At 33.9% G+C, this 18240-nt stretch overlaps 3 protein-coding genes across 3 annotated transcripts in view; 1 reads left to right on the top strand and 2 right to left on the bottom strand.

Annotated features, from left to right (window-relative positions):
* Window positions 1-1975: 1975 nt before the first annotated feature.
* LOC125257933 (placenta-specific gene 8 protein-like) lies at window positions 1976-3660 on the bottom strand. The gene is made up of 4 exons (XM_048174660.1): window positions 3549-3660; window positions 2973-3060; window positions 2732-2856; window positions 1976-2634 (listed from the first exon to the last, which is right to left on the bottom strand). Exons 1-4 carry the CDS (start codon window positions 3597-3599, stop codon window positions 2524-2526), a joined length of 375 nt encoding a protein of 124 aa, XP_048030617.1. The 5' UTR covers window positions 3600-3660; the 3' UTR covers window positions 1976-2523.
* A 4360-nt stretch (window positions 3661-8020) lies between these two features.
* On the bottom strand, window positions 8021-11573 carry srek1ip1 (SREK1-interacting protein 1). The gene is made up of 5 exons (XM_048174696.1): window positions 11415-11573; window positions 10950-10997; window positions 10389-10544; window positions 8857-8932; window positions 8021-8428 (listed from the first exon to the last, which is right to left on the bottom strand). The coding sequence occupies exons 1-5, from the start codon at window positions 11425-11427 to the stop codon at window positions 8245-8247; spliced, it is 477 nt and encodes a 158-aa protein (XP_048030653.1). The 5' UTR covers window positions 11428-11573; the 3' UTR covers window positions 8021-8244.
* Window positions 11574-11925: 352 nt separating this feature from the next.
* cwc27 (CWC27 spliceosome associated cyclophilin) overlaps window positions 11926-18240 on the top strand; it is a 60965-nt gene continuing 54650 nt past the window's right edge. The window contains exons 1-6 of the mRNA XM_048174684.1: window positions 11926-12340; window positions 12960-13056; window positions 13173-13285; window positions 13455-13598; window positions 16868-16966; window positions 17061-17161. Coding sequence (XP_048030641.1) covers window positions 12299-12340; window positions 12960-13056; window positions 13173-13285; window positions 13455-13598; window positions 16868-16966; window positions 17061-17161 — 596 coding nt within the window. The 5' untranslated portion in view covers window positions 11926-12298. The remainder of the gene's footprint in view (window positions 12341-12959; window positions 13057-13172; window positions 13286-13454; window positions 13599-16867; window positions 16967-17060; window positions 17162-18240) is intronic.

The following is an 18240-nucleotide window of genomic DNA, read 5'->3' on the forward strand; positions in this document are numbered from 1 at the left end:
TCAATCATGGACAGTGGTTCCACATGATTGAGACAAGTAAAATCCAATAGAATCAACCATGTTAAATTAACTAGAATCGATTGTGTTCATTTAAAATAAAATAAATAAAAAGCAATAAATAAATAAATAAAAAATAAAATGTTTTCATATACATTGATTTTTACAATTAATTCTTCTTGTTTAATTTTCTGATTTACATAACTTATGTGATGTTCTGTGATAGAAATCTAGATGTGATACTGGATTCAACCTAAATTGCCTTAACCAAAAGCACTGTAAAGCCTAAATTGATCATATGTCCATTGGTGGCAATGGTTTTACAATCAACATAGGCTTACAATGCTTTTGGGAAATGTAACCCAGAGCGCTACGACAGTGATTATTTTCTTATTAAAGTAATATGAAAGTTTGTTAGCGGGTCCTCAACCCAAGCACAAGTGCAAATTCACCACAATGGTAACCCTAAAACTATTAATTAACAGAAACTTTTAAATACCAACATAATAGAACAGTAAACATTAAAAAGTCTTTCCATTTTCTCATCTTCCTAAAAAATGCTTAAAATAACACTTTATGTCAACATTTACACTCCTAGTTCAGCTCCTTTGCAAAGCATGATGGGAAGTGAAAATCCTGTTTGATTGAGTCCTGGTTGGGTTTACTTGATTGAAACATGTTATTCCAATATGAAAACATCAAGTTAAGTCAAAGAGTAATCGTTTCAAGCCAATTTAACATGAATCAATCACATTTAAACCAGAAACCTGATACAATGGTGTTGAATCAAAATAAGTTGTTTAAATAAACTGAACAGCATCAAAAAATCTTTTTTTTTCAGTGTATGTCTATGAAAACTATTTTATAAAACCTGGCACAAAGTATATTTTCTTGTTGAAGAAAGTCAATTAATTTAAATTCTACATATTATTACTTAAAAAAGAATTTTTGTTATTTAATAAAACTATATCTTTTTGTTTAGATTGAAAATAGAATTTTAAAGAATTGACTTTCTTCAACAAGAAAATTATACTTTGTCCCAGGTTTTATAAAATAGCTTTCATAGACAAAGAAAATATTGTTTAGGGCAAGTTATTTATTTTTCATTGGCTCAAGTTATATAGATGTGAACCATTACCCTAATTTTTTTTAAATTGGATGAATGAAAACATTTAATGTGTAACATTTTATGGTAAAGATTAGAGATGTGGATCTATTCTGAACTGTCACTTCCTGTTTGTTGCTGCCACATGGTTTGAGTTTGGACCTTATAATCAATTTTATAAATTATTTATTCTTTGATGTTAGACTGAGTGAACATATCCTCAATTTTAGATATCTTAAATACTTGGACATGGTGACTGACTATACGTTGAGTTTTCAACTCAATATTTTGGCTGTTTGTAAAAGGCAGAGGTCTCTAGACTCTGTGATTGAGGGCCGCTGTCCTGCAAAGTTTAGCTCCAACCCCAATTCAACACACCTGATCCAAGGTCTCACAAGGCATAAGAGACTTTCAAGCAGGTGTGTTGGAGCTAGTTGGACCTAAACCCTGCAGGACAGCGGCCCTCCAGGACCGAGTTTGGAGATCTCTAGTAAAAGTCTTCAACAATGATTGTTATTTCTGAGGAAATTAAATCATTTAGAGTCTGTCCTATGATGATTTTGTTTTACAAACAATTTATTGAATCTGTTCTTTCCTTCTGTATTGTGGTATGGTATTTATGTTTGACTAATAAAACGTAGCCTTGTGAAGGTGGTAGAGGAAAATATTGGTGTAGATCAAACTGGTCCTACTGAATTGTCCTACTTTTTTAAAGTTTTTACCTTCACATGCATTGAAAAAAAAATACTTGGATCAACAACAACAACAACAACAACAACAAAATCTCTAATTTGTTAGAAATGTATTAGGCAAATGTATTAGTTCTTCTTAAATTATATTTATGGTTTGGGTCAAACCTTGGATTTATATTATTTAATCATATACATCAGTTCCACATGAATCAGTTATATTCACAAACATAATTTGTTCAAGTAAATTCAACATCATCAAGTTAAGTAGTTTCAAAGTAATTTTATGTGGTTTCATGACATGATTCAATTTACTCAAATTCATACATCATTTTTATTACATCACTGAATTACAACAAGCTGTTAAACAAGCCATAGTACATATTAGCATACTAAATATGAAGTCAAAAAGGTTCTTTACGTTATTAAAATGTTCTTCACACAAAGAAAAAATTTGTTCTTTTAACCCATTAGCATTTCTAAGGTCTCTTTTTGAATGCTAAGGGGTTAAAACTGTTCACGGAAAGCTTCTTTGGGGAACCAAAACTGTATCATATACTGCATTGCTGTAAAAAACGCCTTTTTGGAACTTTTATTTTTAAGACATTTTCATTATAAATAATTAACTCTTTTAATTTTCCTTTATCTTTAGTTTCCAAGAGCAATACACAAGGACTCGCTGGTAGTGTAGACAGTCATCTAGAGAGCAGTGCTCTGAAACTCTTTCATTTCTCATGGTTTCAGTGTTCCATTATGAATCCTTATGGTGAGGTCTCTCTTCAGCTGACAGGCTGAACAAGTAAAGCAGCAGTACGAGACTAACCAGTCTTTAAACAGGGAACCCTGGAGACAAAACCAAATCCAATTCAAACAAAACTGTAAACAATAGGCCCTATATGTATTCATAGATAGATAGATAGATAGATAGATAGACACTAACTTGTATGTTGTATTTAGTGCGGTAAACACTTCGGATTGGCATGCCTAAACCGCATAAGCAGCACTCTTTCATGTCGATAGCAATGGAACAGCCCAAACAAGGGAGGCAGAAGAGGCCACAACAGCCTAATAAAAATATATTGATTCAAAAGTAAATTACATCAGCAGGATAGATGTATAACTTCACAATTTACTTAATTTACTACAATATATTTGTGTTCAGTGCCATTGGAATCACTTACATATGGCCATGTCGTCACAGCAGGCATATAAGCTTGTTTGAAAATCTTGGGGTTCAAATGCAGCAGGTTGAGATGTGACCTCCATGATCTAGGACAGATAAAGATATTTAGGGCATAAAAAAAAAGAAAAAAGAAGAAGCATTTTTCAAACCTATATCCTTCTGAGACCTAGAAAAAAAAGTTTTTGAATTTAGTATTTTTTTCCCCCACATCACTACATTGTTTAGAGCATAAGAATAAAAAAATGGAAAAATTAAATTTTTGAAAAATTATATTTTATGCTATGTCCTCTGTAGTGGACACCAGGACTAAGTTGTTTAAAAAAATAAAATGACATGAAATCACATGTATAGGCAAAAACAATAATTTTTTTTTATTCACCAATCAATTTTTAGGTTTTAGGATTTTTTTTTTTTAACTAAATTTTGTTATGAAAGATAGAATGGAATGAATTGATATACCATTTTACTTTTATGCAATATGTGTGTAAAATGGCCATACATGAGTTTTCCCATTTTTCATATTTACTTATATAAAAAGTTTACCAAAATGTAGATAATTTAATAGTAGCTTTACCTGATTTTTCTTTGCAGTTAAGTCAGGATATTCCTCTATGCACTGAAACATGTAGCTACAATAAGCCTGTTATATAATGGTTTGAAATGTCACATGTTCAGTCCCACCTTTAGATACGCATGGAAAAAGGTCTTTATTGTCAAAACATTAATTGCCCATACAATTTTTTATGACTTTAAAGATTCAGAGTACACTAGGGTTAAGTACTAGGGTTAATATTGGACACAAGGACACCATATAGACTTTATCAAAGAATTTGCTATCAAAGTTAATGCTAGCTGCAGATAAAGTCCTTGTTGTTGTTGATTTTAATATCCATGTAGATAATGAAAAAGACGCATTGGGATTGGCATTTATAGACATTCTAAACTCTATTGGAGTTAGACAACACGTGTCAGGACCCACTCATTGTCATAATCATATTTTAGATCTAATATTGTCATATTAAATTTAGATTTAATACTGTAAGGCCTTAAAAACTGCTAGATCTGTCTATTTTTCAAAACTTTTAGAAGAAAATAAACACAAACCTAGGTATTTATTTGATGCAGTGACTAAATTAACAAGAAATAAAGCTTCAACTTCTGATGTTTCCAAAGAGCACAGTAGTAATGACTTTATGAACTTCTTTACTTGCAAGATTGACAATATTAGAGAGAAAATTATAACCATGCAACCGTCTACTACAGTATCACGTCAGACAGTGCATTGTAGTGTCCCTGAGGAAAAATTCAATTCATTTACTGCTTTAGGAGAGGAAGAATTGTCTAAACTTGTTAAATCATCAAAATCAACAACATCTATATTAGATATACCGACTAAGCTATTGAAAAAGATGCTTCCAGCGGTCATAGATCGTCTTCTTAATATTGTTAATTCATCTTTATCACTAGGATACGTACCAAAAACTTTTAAGCTGGCTATTATTAAACCTCTTATTAAAAAACCACAACTTGATCCTAGAGAATTATTCAATTACAGGCCGATCTCAAATCTCACTTTTCTGTCAAAAATACTAGAAAACGCAGTATCATCACAACTATGTTCCTTTTTTAGAAAGAAATAGTATCTGTGAGGATTTCCAGTCAGGATTTAGACCGTACCATAGTACTGAGACTGCTCTCATTAGAGTTACTAATGATTTGCTCTTATCATCAGATTGTGGTTGTATCTCTCTATTAGTGTTACTGGATCTTAGTGCTGCATTTGACACTATTGATCACAATATTCTTTTAAATAGACTCGAAAACTATGTTGGCATTAGTGGAATCGCATTGTCATGGTTCAAATCATACTTATCTGACCGTTATCAGTTTGTAGTAGTAAACGAAGAGATGTCATATCGATCACAAGTTCAATATGGAGTACCGCAAGGCTCAGTACTAGGATCGTTGCTTTTCAGTCTGTACATGCTACCCTTGGGAGATATCATTAGGAAGCATGGCGTTAGTTTTCATTGTTACGCTGATGATACTCAGCTCTATATTTGTTTGCGCCCTGACGAAACTTACCAATTTCACAAAATTAACGGAATGTATAGCTGATATAAAAAACTGGATGACCAGTAATTTCCTACAACTAAATTCAGAAAAAACAGAGATTCTAATCTTTGGACCAAAAACTTCTTCACATAATAACCTAGAATACTATCTAACACTTGATGGCTGCATTGTTAAGTCTTCGTCGTCAGTTAGGAACCTGGGTGTGCTCTTTGATACAAATCTTTCATTTGAAGGCCATGTTACTAGCATCTGTAAAACCGCATTCTTCCATCTTAAAAATATATCTAAACTACGACATATGCTCTCAATGACAAATGCAGAACAGTTAGTTCATGCATTCATGACCTCAAGGCTAGATTACTGTAACGCTTTACTGGGTGGTTGTTCTGCTCGCTTGATAAATAAACTACAGCTCGTACAAAATGCAGCAGCTAGAGTTCTTACTAGAACTAGGAAGTATGACCATATAGCCCAGTTCTGTCAACACTGCATTGGCTTCCTGTTAAACATCGTATAGATTTTAAAATCTTGCTAATTACTTACAAAGCACTTAATGGTTTAGCTCCCCAGTACCTGAGCGAGCTCTTAAAGCATTATAGTCCTTCATGTTTATTGCGATCTCAGAATTCAGGCCAACTGATAATACTTAGAATATCAAAATCAACCGCAGGCGGTAGATCCTTATATTCGGCACCTAAACTCTGGAACAATCAAAGTTTAAATCTAGACTAAAAACGCATCTCTTTAACCTGGCATACTCATAACACATTATCAATTTATATTTTCAAATCCGTTAAAGGATTATTAGGCTGCATAAATTAGGTCAGCCGGAACCGGGAACACTTCCTATAACACCAGATGTACTCGTTACATCAGAAGAAGAATGGCATCTACGCTAATATTAGTCTTTCTGTTTATCCTGAGGTTTACTGTAGTCAACCGGATCCGGGCCGTATCCAGGTGAGATTGAGGACCTGCGCCTTGACACGACCACAACGCAGCCCTGAAGCGTCGGCAGAGATCGAGTCAACTAGATCATCCACTGTGAAGGCCTCATCGACACGACAGCCAGTTGCGCAGCTCCTCAACAAACCGTCCATACCGGCGTGATGAATACGATCCTCAACTGGATGGAACTGAAATAAATACTTTGATTGTTGCGATCTTATCAGACTTATGATAGCAACCTGATTCGTAACAAAGCACTGTTCGCCAGAGGAGAACTGGCCCCCCGACTAAGCCTGGTTTCTCCCAAGGTTTTTTTTCTCTCTCCATTTTAACACCTATTTGCCACCTGATGTCACCTGTTGGAGTTTGGTTTCCTTGCCGCTGTCGCTTATGGCTTGCTTAGTTGGGGACACTTGACATTTGACTTGACATTTCATATTCAACAGTGCTTTGATCTGCCTGCATTGACACTATTCTTTAAGAGCTGCTGCGCAGCCAAAATTATATACCAGTTATCAATGTAAAGCTGCTTTGACACAATCTGCATTGTAAAAAGCGCTATATGAATAAAGGTGACTTGACTTGACTATTGTTAACTACAGCTATTAAAAACATTTGTATTAATGTTAATACTTTACAACAAGGTTCATTAGTTAAACATTAGTTAATGTATTAACTAACAAATGTAATGTCAAGATTTTAATAATGTATTAGTAAATGTTGAAATGAACATTAACAAAGATTAATAAATGCTGTAGAGGTGCAGTTCATTATTAGTTCATGTTAACTAATGTAGTTAACTAATGTTGAACTAATGAACCTTATTGTAAAGTGCTACTGTGTTAATTAAAATATGCTGAAATAAAATGATAAATTATAGTTGAAATGCTGCCTATTAACTGGAAATAAATAAAAACTGAAATAAAAATAAATTTGCAATGAAAAAAATGATTAAAATGCAGAAGCACATAACAAAATGACTAAAAATTAATATTAAAACTAAAAACATCAAATTAAAAGCTAATTCAAAATATAATAAAACGAAAATAAAAACTAAAATGACACTGATTTATACCAATGATAATAAGGAAAAATCCTATAAAAACTGTAGAATCCATCTGTCAAGTTCTGAGAAATTGGATTATTTTTGTTTACATATTTTTTTTAAATCAGCATTTTAAAATTAACTTTAAAATAAAAATTATTTTCCTTATACCATACACTCACATTAAAAAAAAACTTTTTCAAGGTATTTTTATAATAATGTAAAATATATCAAAATTACTTTGATTCAGAGGAAAAGTTTTTCAAATAATATTTTAAAATATACCTGCTGTACTGCTTTTTAAATAAATAAATAAAAACAGATTACTCCATGATACTGGAGCAGTTTACATATCGTATGTTATATTATATTTTTATCTTTATAAAAAAATATACACTATAGGCATAAAAGAATTTGATTTGATCCCCCCCCCAATCTGCTACAAAATCAGAGTCAGTATCGGAAAGAGTTTTGTCATCTGTGTACATGGGTCATTCCATTCCCCATTCCCTTTCCAGACAAAGTCTAAGAGGCTGGACTCAAATCTTGCGCAACTATACATATCAAAATCAGAAGGACAATAAAGCCTTTAAAGCATAGGAAAATATGAATGTGAGCAATTTAGATCAGCTAAATCTCCCATTAGGGTTATTTACATCATTTCTGGAAATGAGCAGAAAGAGTTAACAAGATAACCAGAGGAAAATGTGACGTCACATTTTTTATTCATTGGCTTTCTGGAATACTTGATCCTGATTGGTCATCCGTGGCATTCTGTCGTGAAATATTTTGTAGAATAACTGCTAAACTGTCTAATATAGCTGCCAGTCATTGCTCTGACACATTATTTTTTTCTGGTTTGTCTATTTTTTTTTTTTTTTTTTAAAGTAAAACCAATTGCCCATGACCCTTTATTGTGGTATAAATTGTCATATTTTCGGCGGTTTTAGTGAAGCGTTATAAAAACACAAGATAGGTAGAAGTATTCGCCCAAAAGGATTTTGGGTTGTTTTCATTTCATTTATATACAAAATACAGAAACATCACAAAAAAGACCATCAATCAGAGGTGTATGTTACAGGATTATGTACAAATGGCTCTGGCAGAAGGTATTTTATAGGTTCACAAGATAGTTTTTTTTTTTGCTTCGCTGTGATTGTGTGGTCCTGTAACTGGTTCAAATAAGTGAACTGATTCAGCTTCAATCCGTGTTTGAAGATTCAGTAGAACTGTCAGATGAGGACGACTCTGTGTCTTTCTTTTTCTGTTTTTTCTTGTGTTTCTTTTCTTTCTCCCTTTTCTCCTTTTTCCCTTTCTTCTTGTGGCTCTTGTGCTTTTTCTTCTTCTTGCTCACTTCCTCCTCCTCGTCACTTGATGAATAAGACCTGAGGGTATGAAAGCATAAACATATGATCAAACAGGGCAATATTGACTTATTAAATATATAAAAATGTGATATTACTATTCTAAAGATGAAAAAAAACAAAAACATATTTTTAAAGTGTTTTAGTTAAAAAGAAATATATGTAGGTACATATTTATAAAGGACTAGGAGTGCCACATCAATTTATTTTTTAATTTCTTTATCGGATTTTTCTATATGGAAAAACAAGTACACAGACATCAAACCTATCATTATCAATTTGAAAAACAAACAAACAAAGCAAATACTAAAAAACCCCACAGTTTTAATTCTTGTTTAAAAGGTAGTTTATAATCATAAACAATATGTTGATGAATAATTTTTAATTTTTTGAAAGACATTTACAATGCCAAGCAAGTTAAAAAGTGCTGTGATTTATCAAATATGTACCTCTTTTTGGCCTTTCGATGGGATCTGTCCTTGCTTTTCTTTTTATGCTTTTCTTTTTTAGAGTCTTCATGAGAACCTGTGTACAAATTATGTATTCAAAAAAAAGTTTCCAAACAATCACTAAATCATTCAGTGACAAACGATCACTGCTAAATCATGAGAACCAACAGTAATCTCAGTAGACAGGTAAATGTGTCACTGAAATTCTTAATACATTTTAAAAAAGACCCAAGATCAGAGTGGAAATGTACAGTCAACCCTAAATTTAATAAAATAAGCTTCAGTCTGCTTTTGTTGTCATCCAGTCACGGCTTTCCAGTTTAAAACTTGTTCTGAATAGTGATAAAACCAAGTACATGGTATTTTCAGGTTCAAAAAAACTTGAAGGTAATTTAATTTCTGTACAGACCCTGCAAGGTACCATGATTGAATTAGTAAAAGTGTACAAATATCTTGGAATCATTGTTGATGATGCTTTATCTTTTGGTCCTCATATCACTCAGATGAAGAAAAAACTGAAAATTAAGCTTGTGTTCTATTTTAGGAACAAGTTTTGTATGTCATTTGATGCAAGAAAGCAATTCGTTTCTGCCACTTTTTTATCTGTACTTGATTATGGCGATGTAGTGTATCAGTTTGCTCCATTATATCTTCTCTCTTCTTTAGATGCTGTTTATCATGGTGCTCTTAGATTTATATCTAATTGTAAATCTTCAACTCATCATTGTACCTTGTACAGTAGAGTGGGTTGGCCTTCTCTGTCTAGTAGGAGAAAAACACACTGGTACTTAATCATCTATAAAGCCATCTTGGGGATGTTGCCCTCGTATCTTTCCTGTCTTATTCAACAGAAAACTGTTAAGAATTATTTTCTACGTTCACAAAAATGTTTTAATCTTTTTGTTCCATTTGCTAAATCTGAACTTGGTAAGAAAGCTTTTGTGTATGCAGCCCCGTTTGATTGGAATTACCTTCAATCGAAATTGAACTTAAAAAATTTGCTGTCTTTAGATCAATTTAAAATAGTCATCCGGCAAATGGAAGATGATGCAGTGAAATGTAATTGTTTTTAATTCTGTGTGTATGGTGTAAATCTGTGTTGAAACTAATTGTATTGCTGCTAATTTTGGCCAGGTCACTCCTGTGAAAGAGATTTTTAATCTCAGTGAGTCTTTCCTGGTTAAATAAAGGTTAAAAAAAAAAAAAAATTAATCAGACACCTTGAACATTTAATTCATTATTACATTATTACATTATTAAATGGTAATAAAATATGACAAGATCTCAGAGTTTAACTGTCAGAAAAAAAATTATCTTAATTATGTCAGATAACACTTAAGCAAAAGGTCAAAGTGAGGGTCAAAGTGTCTGAATAATTTTTGGGTATAAAATGTCAGTTTACTTTATTTTACTTTCCTCACTGACATAAATGAACTAACGTGTCCTGCACCCTCTAGTAAAAAAATATAAAAAATATCTGAATAATTTTTGGTTTGACTGTAAAGCTTTTCAAGTCTAAACAGTGAAGGAACCTTTTGATTGGCTGCTGCCGAAGATCTTTTCTTTACTGGGAGTTTCCTGTTCCTCCTCGTCACTCTCCTCACTGCTAGTGCTGCTCACATCCAAAACGATGTCCTTCCTCGGATCCACACGAACAAAATTACGGCATTCAAAAGTAAGATGTCCGGCTGATGAAAACATGGGATGATACAAAAGAAATAAAGTATAAATATAGTGAGACAGACAGATATACACAAGACAATAAACAATTTAAACTAAACTGAAAATTATATGCATGTTTTTATGTGTAGACGACAGACAGACATAGACAAAACACAAATCCAACTAAACTTAGACAGACAGATACCAACAGATAGACAAACAACAGACAGATAGACAAACAAACAACAGAGAGAGACAGAGATACATCTTTTGTTCTGTATGACAGACAGATAGATAGATAGTAAAACAGACAGATAGACAGACAAAACACAATTCAAACTAAACTGTATGTATAATATGTATGTTTTATGTGTAGATATATAGACAGTGCACAATTACGGCTCGTTTGGCGATCATCTCGATATACTCACGATATCCACATCTTTTACAGCCAGCTCTGATGTTGTCCTTGTTTGGACCTGTTGGCAGGGCATTCAATGAGCTTATATCGCTTTAAGACTTCAATTCATGACCACATATTACGAAACCAACCTAAGCTGTAAGAAAACGGGCTTTCGTAGGATATTTAATAAAGGCGTCCTAATTTAAAGATATGCCAGAACTGATCTGACTCACCATTTATAAAATACCGAGCAGCGCACATTATATCAAAACACTGCTTTCATTAATTGTTACAAATCGTCAGTTAACAGTAACATGTGTAAAGTATGAAGTCTGACATGCAAGCATATGCGCTTGATGTGAATCGACAGCTCAAGTGAAGATACTCATGAAGTGGAGTGATACTTTCTAGAACAATCCAGAGAGGAAGCATATCGACAACAATGACTAAAACTAATGGACAATCCATTAATATCTGCAGAAGCATAAGTTACCTGGGACAGCCATTATCTACGGGGCTGTTTATTGGTCTAAATTATAACACAGCAAAATAAAAATAAAAAAATCGTTGTTTTGGTTCCGCCGCTTTTCAAAGCCTGAAATCAGTCCGTCTGGTAAAAGACTCCGGCTGGAAACACCGGTACACTGTGCTTCCACTTACAGACCGTTAATCGATTTCCCTGTTATGTATTTGACAAATATTAATACATTAAAAATGTAAGCACCGGAGAAATATAGATAACCATAAAAGAACACAATGGTACAAGATTAGTAGATAATTACTTTTAAGAGGTGCTCCTATCCTGCCTTGAGACGCTGAGGACTTGTTTTGTCTAATTGCTGACATTTACACACTAAAACATATTGATTCCAATCATTTATAAATGATATGCAAAGAAATCAAAGGGATTAAAGAAAATATATTTACTTGGTAATCACAATCAGATGTGATTGGTCCATCTTGACAGCGCGGAGAAAAGTAACATGTACCACCTGACCTGACAACACCATCAACGACTGCCTCAGTTCAGAAGCCGTCTGGTCAAGAATTTACTCTTGTATACCCAGCTTTTATATACATATGAAAATGCACACAGAAGTTGTGACAGCGTTTACTATCATTCGAGTGATTTCTAGTCTTTGACATGATAAATTCATATTTACTCCGTTACGATAGGGGGCGATAAGGCCGAACAAACGGCGCAGAAGCAAGTCTGGCGGCATGACATGGTACGCTTGTAAACATCACATAAGAGAATAGTTCATATATATTAGACGTGCTTACTGCGTTCTTGTGATATCTGTGAATATTTTGTACTTTTGCTATCAACCAATGAAACAGTTTTGAGTTTTTATACCAAAATAATACGCGTTAAAGATGAGCAACATATATATTCAAGAGCCACCCACTAATGGAAAGGTGAGTTTCAACAACATCTCAAACTCATATTCATGGATAGTGAATATATAAAATAATGAATGCACTGTTACGTTCTGTGTCTAACTTTTATTCTGTGTCTAGCTTTATTTGTTCATGTAAGTTAATAGTTATCATGCAACGAATCATTATTGCATAGAAAGAAAGCAGTGCTTTTTTTACATTTATTTATTCACTTATTTTATTATTATTTGCATATATTTTATGTTTTGAATCTCATTTGATACATCAGGCTTGATACATGATCAGTATGTGAATATGAGTGAATATGAAGCTCTTATTGGTACTTAGGGGGGTGGTATACCTAAGTTGCTTCAGTCCAGTTAATGTTCATCTTGAAATATTACTAACTAGATTTCACTGCAAAATATCAATCAGATGACAGATTGTGCATAACAGGTATTCTAGTAAAGTTTTGAACATGTTGATGATAATTTACCTTAAAAATCCATGTATCAAATATGATGCCATTGGATTTATCTGGTTAATTTTAACTATTTTTGCTCTCTCTCTATATGAAGCAAACTTCTTGAAGCCCAAAAAACGTTGTGTCTTGTACAGTCACAATAAAGCAATTGAATTGAACTGATATATCTCATAGGTGTTGCTGAAGACCACTGCAGGTGATATTGATATAGAGCTCTGGTCTAAGGAAGCGCCCAAGGCATGTAGAAACTTCACGCAGCTCTGTATGGAGGGTAGGTGACATCATTGGTAAAATTTGCAGATATAAAATGAAAGGTATTTGCTGTGGTTTCAGTTTTTTAATCAAATACCTGCACTGTTCTTCATAAACATTGCTTTTGTTTTGCAGGTTACTATGATGGCACAGTCTTTCATCGTGTGGTGCCAGAATTCATTGTTCAAGGAGGTGATCCGACAGGCACTGGAACAGGCGGGGAGTCCATCTACGGTCGCCCTTTCAAGGTTGATCTTGATTTTGTTGATTAGAGTTGGGGTTTTTCAAGATTGAATTGATGATCTGCAATCATTATTTTTCATAATATAATTAAGCACATATGTTTTTATAAGAATGTTCAGGAAAGCATTGTAAATGATAATGTTTTTTTTTAACAGTTTATCTTTTTCAATGCAGGATGAATTTCACTCCAGATTACGCTTCAATCGGAGAGGTTTGGTTGCTATGGCAAACGCAGGACCTCATGATAATGGGAGCCAGTTCTTCTTTACTCTTGGACGGGCTGATGAACTTAACAACAAACACACCATTTTTGGAAAGGTGATGTTTTGCAAAGTGTTCAAGAAATCTGCTTGCAAGTGTATGCCTTTATGACCCATTTAAAGGGACAATTCACCCAAAAATCAAAATAGGCCAGGACTGCAAAAATACACTACTGTTCAAAAGTTGGGGTCAGTATGATTTATTTTTTTTTTTAAGGAAATTGATAATAATTACAAAAGTTTTTGGTGCAGCAAATCAGCATAGAATGATTTCTAAAGGATCATGTGACATTGAAGACTGGAGTAATGATGCTGAAAATTCAGCTTTGCATCACAGAAATAAATATATTTACATAGAAAACAGTTATTTTAAAGGAGACCTGTTATGCAAAATTCACTTTTGCATGGTGTTTGGACATAAATGTGTGTTGGCAGTGTGTGTAAACAACCACACTATAGTGATAAAAATCCAACCACTCCTTTTTTTAATCCCAATAAATCATAAGCAGTGTCTCAGAACAAGCCCTGGCAGTGTGACGTCACATTAGCCACAGGCCCCGCCCACAAATGTTGACAGACACTGCCGTTTTAACATAGAACCACCCTGAGCGAGTTCACAGCCAGTTGTACACAGTCCCCCATTGCTGCACTGATGAGAATCTCTCCCAAGCGTTTTAGGTGTTCTGTAGCTGGATGGATTAATCCAAATCTGAGCCACTGAAAACAAGGTAGATTAATTTTAATTTCCAAGAAAATCCTTCCTCAATTCTAGCGAAATTTGTTTATGTCTGCGCGAATCATTGTACACTGGACTGCTTTGTGAACGAATGTCTATACAAAGGGACAATACAAAACAGTACAAACTGTTCATGATCCAGCTTAAGCTGTAATTACAGTCTCCAGAGTGATACTGGGTATGGCAGTAATGAAGGTGAGAGCACTTTATTACAGTTCATCGGAGTTGATTTACGGATATAAAGCTAACCAGTTTATTAAGCACCAACCGAAAAGGCATAAGGTCTTTATATATTTGTTTACTGTTAGTTGTAACGAGTGTTTCTGTGTAATGCGCTATGTATGTTGATGAAAGTGCAATGGAGAAAGAGTTTATGGATAATATTTTAATACACACTTGCACTGTGTTTTATTAAGCTCTTACAGAGATTTTCTAGAGTGAAAACGGACGCTTCATCTTTTGTGTGAAGTACATTAAACGTCATAAAACTCATCTGTATAGTTTTGGCCATCATTCAGACGGTACAACAGGCTTGTACTAATACAGTGGATAAAAACAAGAAGACAATATAAGTTATAACCGTAATTGAACTAAACTATACCTGTTCTATCTCCATGCAGCATATATTCGCAGTTTCTGACATTATAGTGCGTCCTGACTGACTCCTGACACCGGAGAATCAGCTCTTTGAAGCTCTGCCCTCTTAGGCCGAGCACAGCAGCTCATTTGCATTTAAAGGGCACACACTGAAACGGCGCGTTTTTGCTCAACCACAAAAAGTGGCAATTTTAACATGCGCTAAATTATCTGTGGGGTATTTTGAGCTATACTTCACATACACACTTTGGGGACATCAGAGACTTATTTTACATCTTGTAAAATGAGGCATAATAGGTCCCCTTTAAATTCTAATATTTTTTATGCATTATTACATATTTATTTATCAGAAACATTTATCCAAAGCGACTTACAAATGAGCAATGCAACAAGTGATTCATCTTCAGGAGAAAATAAACATGAGAAATGCTAGCAATGCTAGTCATTCAGAATAGTACAAGCTAGAATAGAGAGGCACTAAGAAATAGTGAAAGCATAGACACAGAATTTGGTTTTCAGCAGAATGTTGTTAAGTGCTTGCGGAAGAGATGATTTTTCAGCTGTTTCTTGAAAATTGTCAGATATTTTGTTGTCTGGATAGGGTTGGGAAGATCAATCCAGCAGTAAGAAACAGTGAACGAAATGTTCTTGAGTGATTTTGTGCCTCTCTGTGATGGTACCACGAGGTGTTCGCTCCCTTACCGACCTCAGGCTTCTGGAGGGCGCTTAGACTCATAAGAGAGAGAGAGGAGATAGGAGGGTGCGTAGCTCTTAGCTGTTCTGTATGCAAGCATCAATGTCTTGAAATCGGTGCGAGCTGTAACCGGTAGCCAGTGCAGAGAGATAAAGAGAGGTGTGACATGGGCTCTTTTGGGTTTGTTGAAGACCAATCTTCGATTGTACATGTCGGAAGGTTTGATTGCACATGTTGGAAACATGTAAACCTGCATGACGGTGCTGCCATTTCAATGTGTCTTTGAAGATCAGCTGCTCATCCAAGATTACCCCAAGATTTCTGTCTGATCTTGTTGGGATTATTGTTGCTGAACCTAGCTGTACGGTGAAATTGTGCTGTACTGATGGAGAGGCTGTAAAGACGAGAAGCTCTGTTGAGTTACAGGTGATGTTCTTTCATCCATGCCGAGATGTCCACCAGGTAGTCTAAGATCTGTCCAGCTACTGTGGGATCTTCTGGTTGAAGTGAAAAGTAAATTTCTGACTTTCTGTCACCTGATGGAGTTTGGGTTCCTTCGCCTCTGGCTTGCTCAGTTGGGAACACTTAATATTCAACAACATTATTGATTTGACTGCACTGACACTATTGGATGAGAAGTGAACTGAGCTGAAATTAACTGTTGAAATGAACTACACCCGAAATTAACGGTTTGCATCATTGAATCATTTTCCTGTTATCACTTTAAAGCTGCTTTGAAACAATCTGTAATGTATAAAGCGCTATATAAATAAAGGTGACTTGACTTAAAGCTGTGTCATTAGCATAGCAATCGTAGGAGAAACAATGTGCCTGCACAGCAAAAACGCGAGACACAAGGTCAGTGGAATGAAAAAACAGCACAAGGTCTAGAGATATGTTATTTAATTGTTTTTTTTAAGTTGAACTTCTGTGTTTTTAGAACACTGTTTCATTCGTGAGATTCTGCAAAAGATGTGAGTGCAATGGTTAAAGATGTCCATCTATCACGTGTTTACATTGAAAAACGATGGAAAAGTAGCACAGTGGAATGGAAAAACTCGTTCTGTGTGAACGACCCTTGGTGAAGAGAAGAGGCTTCTTTCAAAAACATTACAAAATCTTACTGACCCCAAACTTTTGAACAGTAGTGTACAGTAAAAGAAATTTCATTTTTGGGTGAACTATTCCTTTAAGTCTTAAACATTTATCACTTAATATTGGTCAATGTTTTTTTAAATGCCTTCTTCAAATTTCTTATTTTGTCACATGTGTCATTGTCAATTTTTGTTTTTTGCTGCAGGTCACAGGAGATACTGTCTACAACATGCTCAGGTTAGCAGATGTGGAGTGTGACAGTGATGAACGGCCACTCAACCCCCACAAAATTCGATCCACAGAGGTTTGTTCAGTCCCCTGAATTGGTTTTAGCATTTTAATTTTATTGACCTTTGTTTTCATATGCAGTCATTGACTGGTCATACATTCTTACGCAGGTCCTACATTCTGCCTTTGATGACATCATTCCGCGTGAAATTAAAGTGAAAAAAGTAAAAAACAAAGAAGAAGGGAAGAAATCACAGTCCAAAGCAACCAAGTATGCCACACTTAAACTTTTCTTTCTTTCTTTCATGTATTTAGATACCAGCATCAAAGACAACATGACATATAAGCATTCACAATGCATTTAACATCTATCAAGTGATGTATTCCAGCGGTTCTCAACCTTTTTGACTCCAATTCCCTCTGTTGTCCAAAGCAATAATTGAAGGCCCTCTCATATTTTCATATATATTTTCAGCATTTCTGTGGTAATTATGACAAAAGCTGTGTGTTTATACTTTTTTTTTTTATTAACAAAAACTTTGATATGTAAATAAATTATAAATTAATTAGCCATGATTCATTTTTTATGATTCCAGAGGTTTCAAGAACTGTATGCCCTCAATAAAACCAGTAGCTATTGGGAGGGGGAAAATGGAAATATGCAATCCATATTACATCCAGTGTTATTTTATTATTATTTATATAGAATTATATAATTTATTCAAAATTTTAAATTTGCTTTTATTTTTATATTTTCAGTGATTTTTAAGTTTGTTGTAGTCATTTTTTCATGTGCGTTTGTAATTTTTATAATTTTTTTAATGTTTCCATATAGCTTTAGTTTATTTTTATTTCAGTTTTAGTAACTTTAGTGCTTCAACTTAGTTTATTTCCATTAGATGCAATGGCAACATTTCTAGTTTTCATTTAAGGTTTTTAATATATTTCTTAATTTTTTTTTAATATACATTCTATTTTATTTAAGCTTATTTCAAATAAAAAAAAATAAAAAAATAATAATAATAATTTTAGATTTTTAGCATTTTAATTTAGGTTAGAGTTAGATTATTTTGAGATATATTAACTCTTTCCCCGCCAGTAATGGAATTTTCAGGCAATCCATGTTTTCATTGTTTTACGGTGGGGGGTGCAATTACACATCTTCTGAAAGAGTACAGAATCTCCGGATCAAAACACAGGCAAAAACGGAGCAAAAACAAGTGATAAAAAGCATTGCTTTTGCACATTGTAGTCTTTGTGGGTAAAAAAAAAAGCTTTTTGTTTAAAATGTTGCTTTTTTATGAAACTTACCCACATTCAAGTGTTGAGTTGATAAAAAAGAATGCATGG

Source organism: Megalobrama amblycephala, linkage group LG2 (assembly GCF_018812025.1).
Source record: "Megalobrama amblycephala isolate DHTTF-2021 linkage group LG2, ASM1881202v1, whole genome shotgun sequence".
Lineage (NCBI taxonomy): Eukaryota > Metazoa > Chordata > Actinopteri > Cypriniformes > Xenocyprididae > Megalobrama > Megalobrama amblycephala.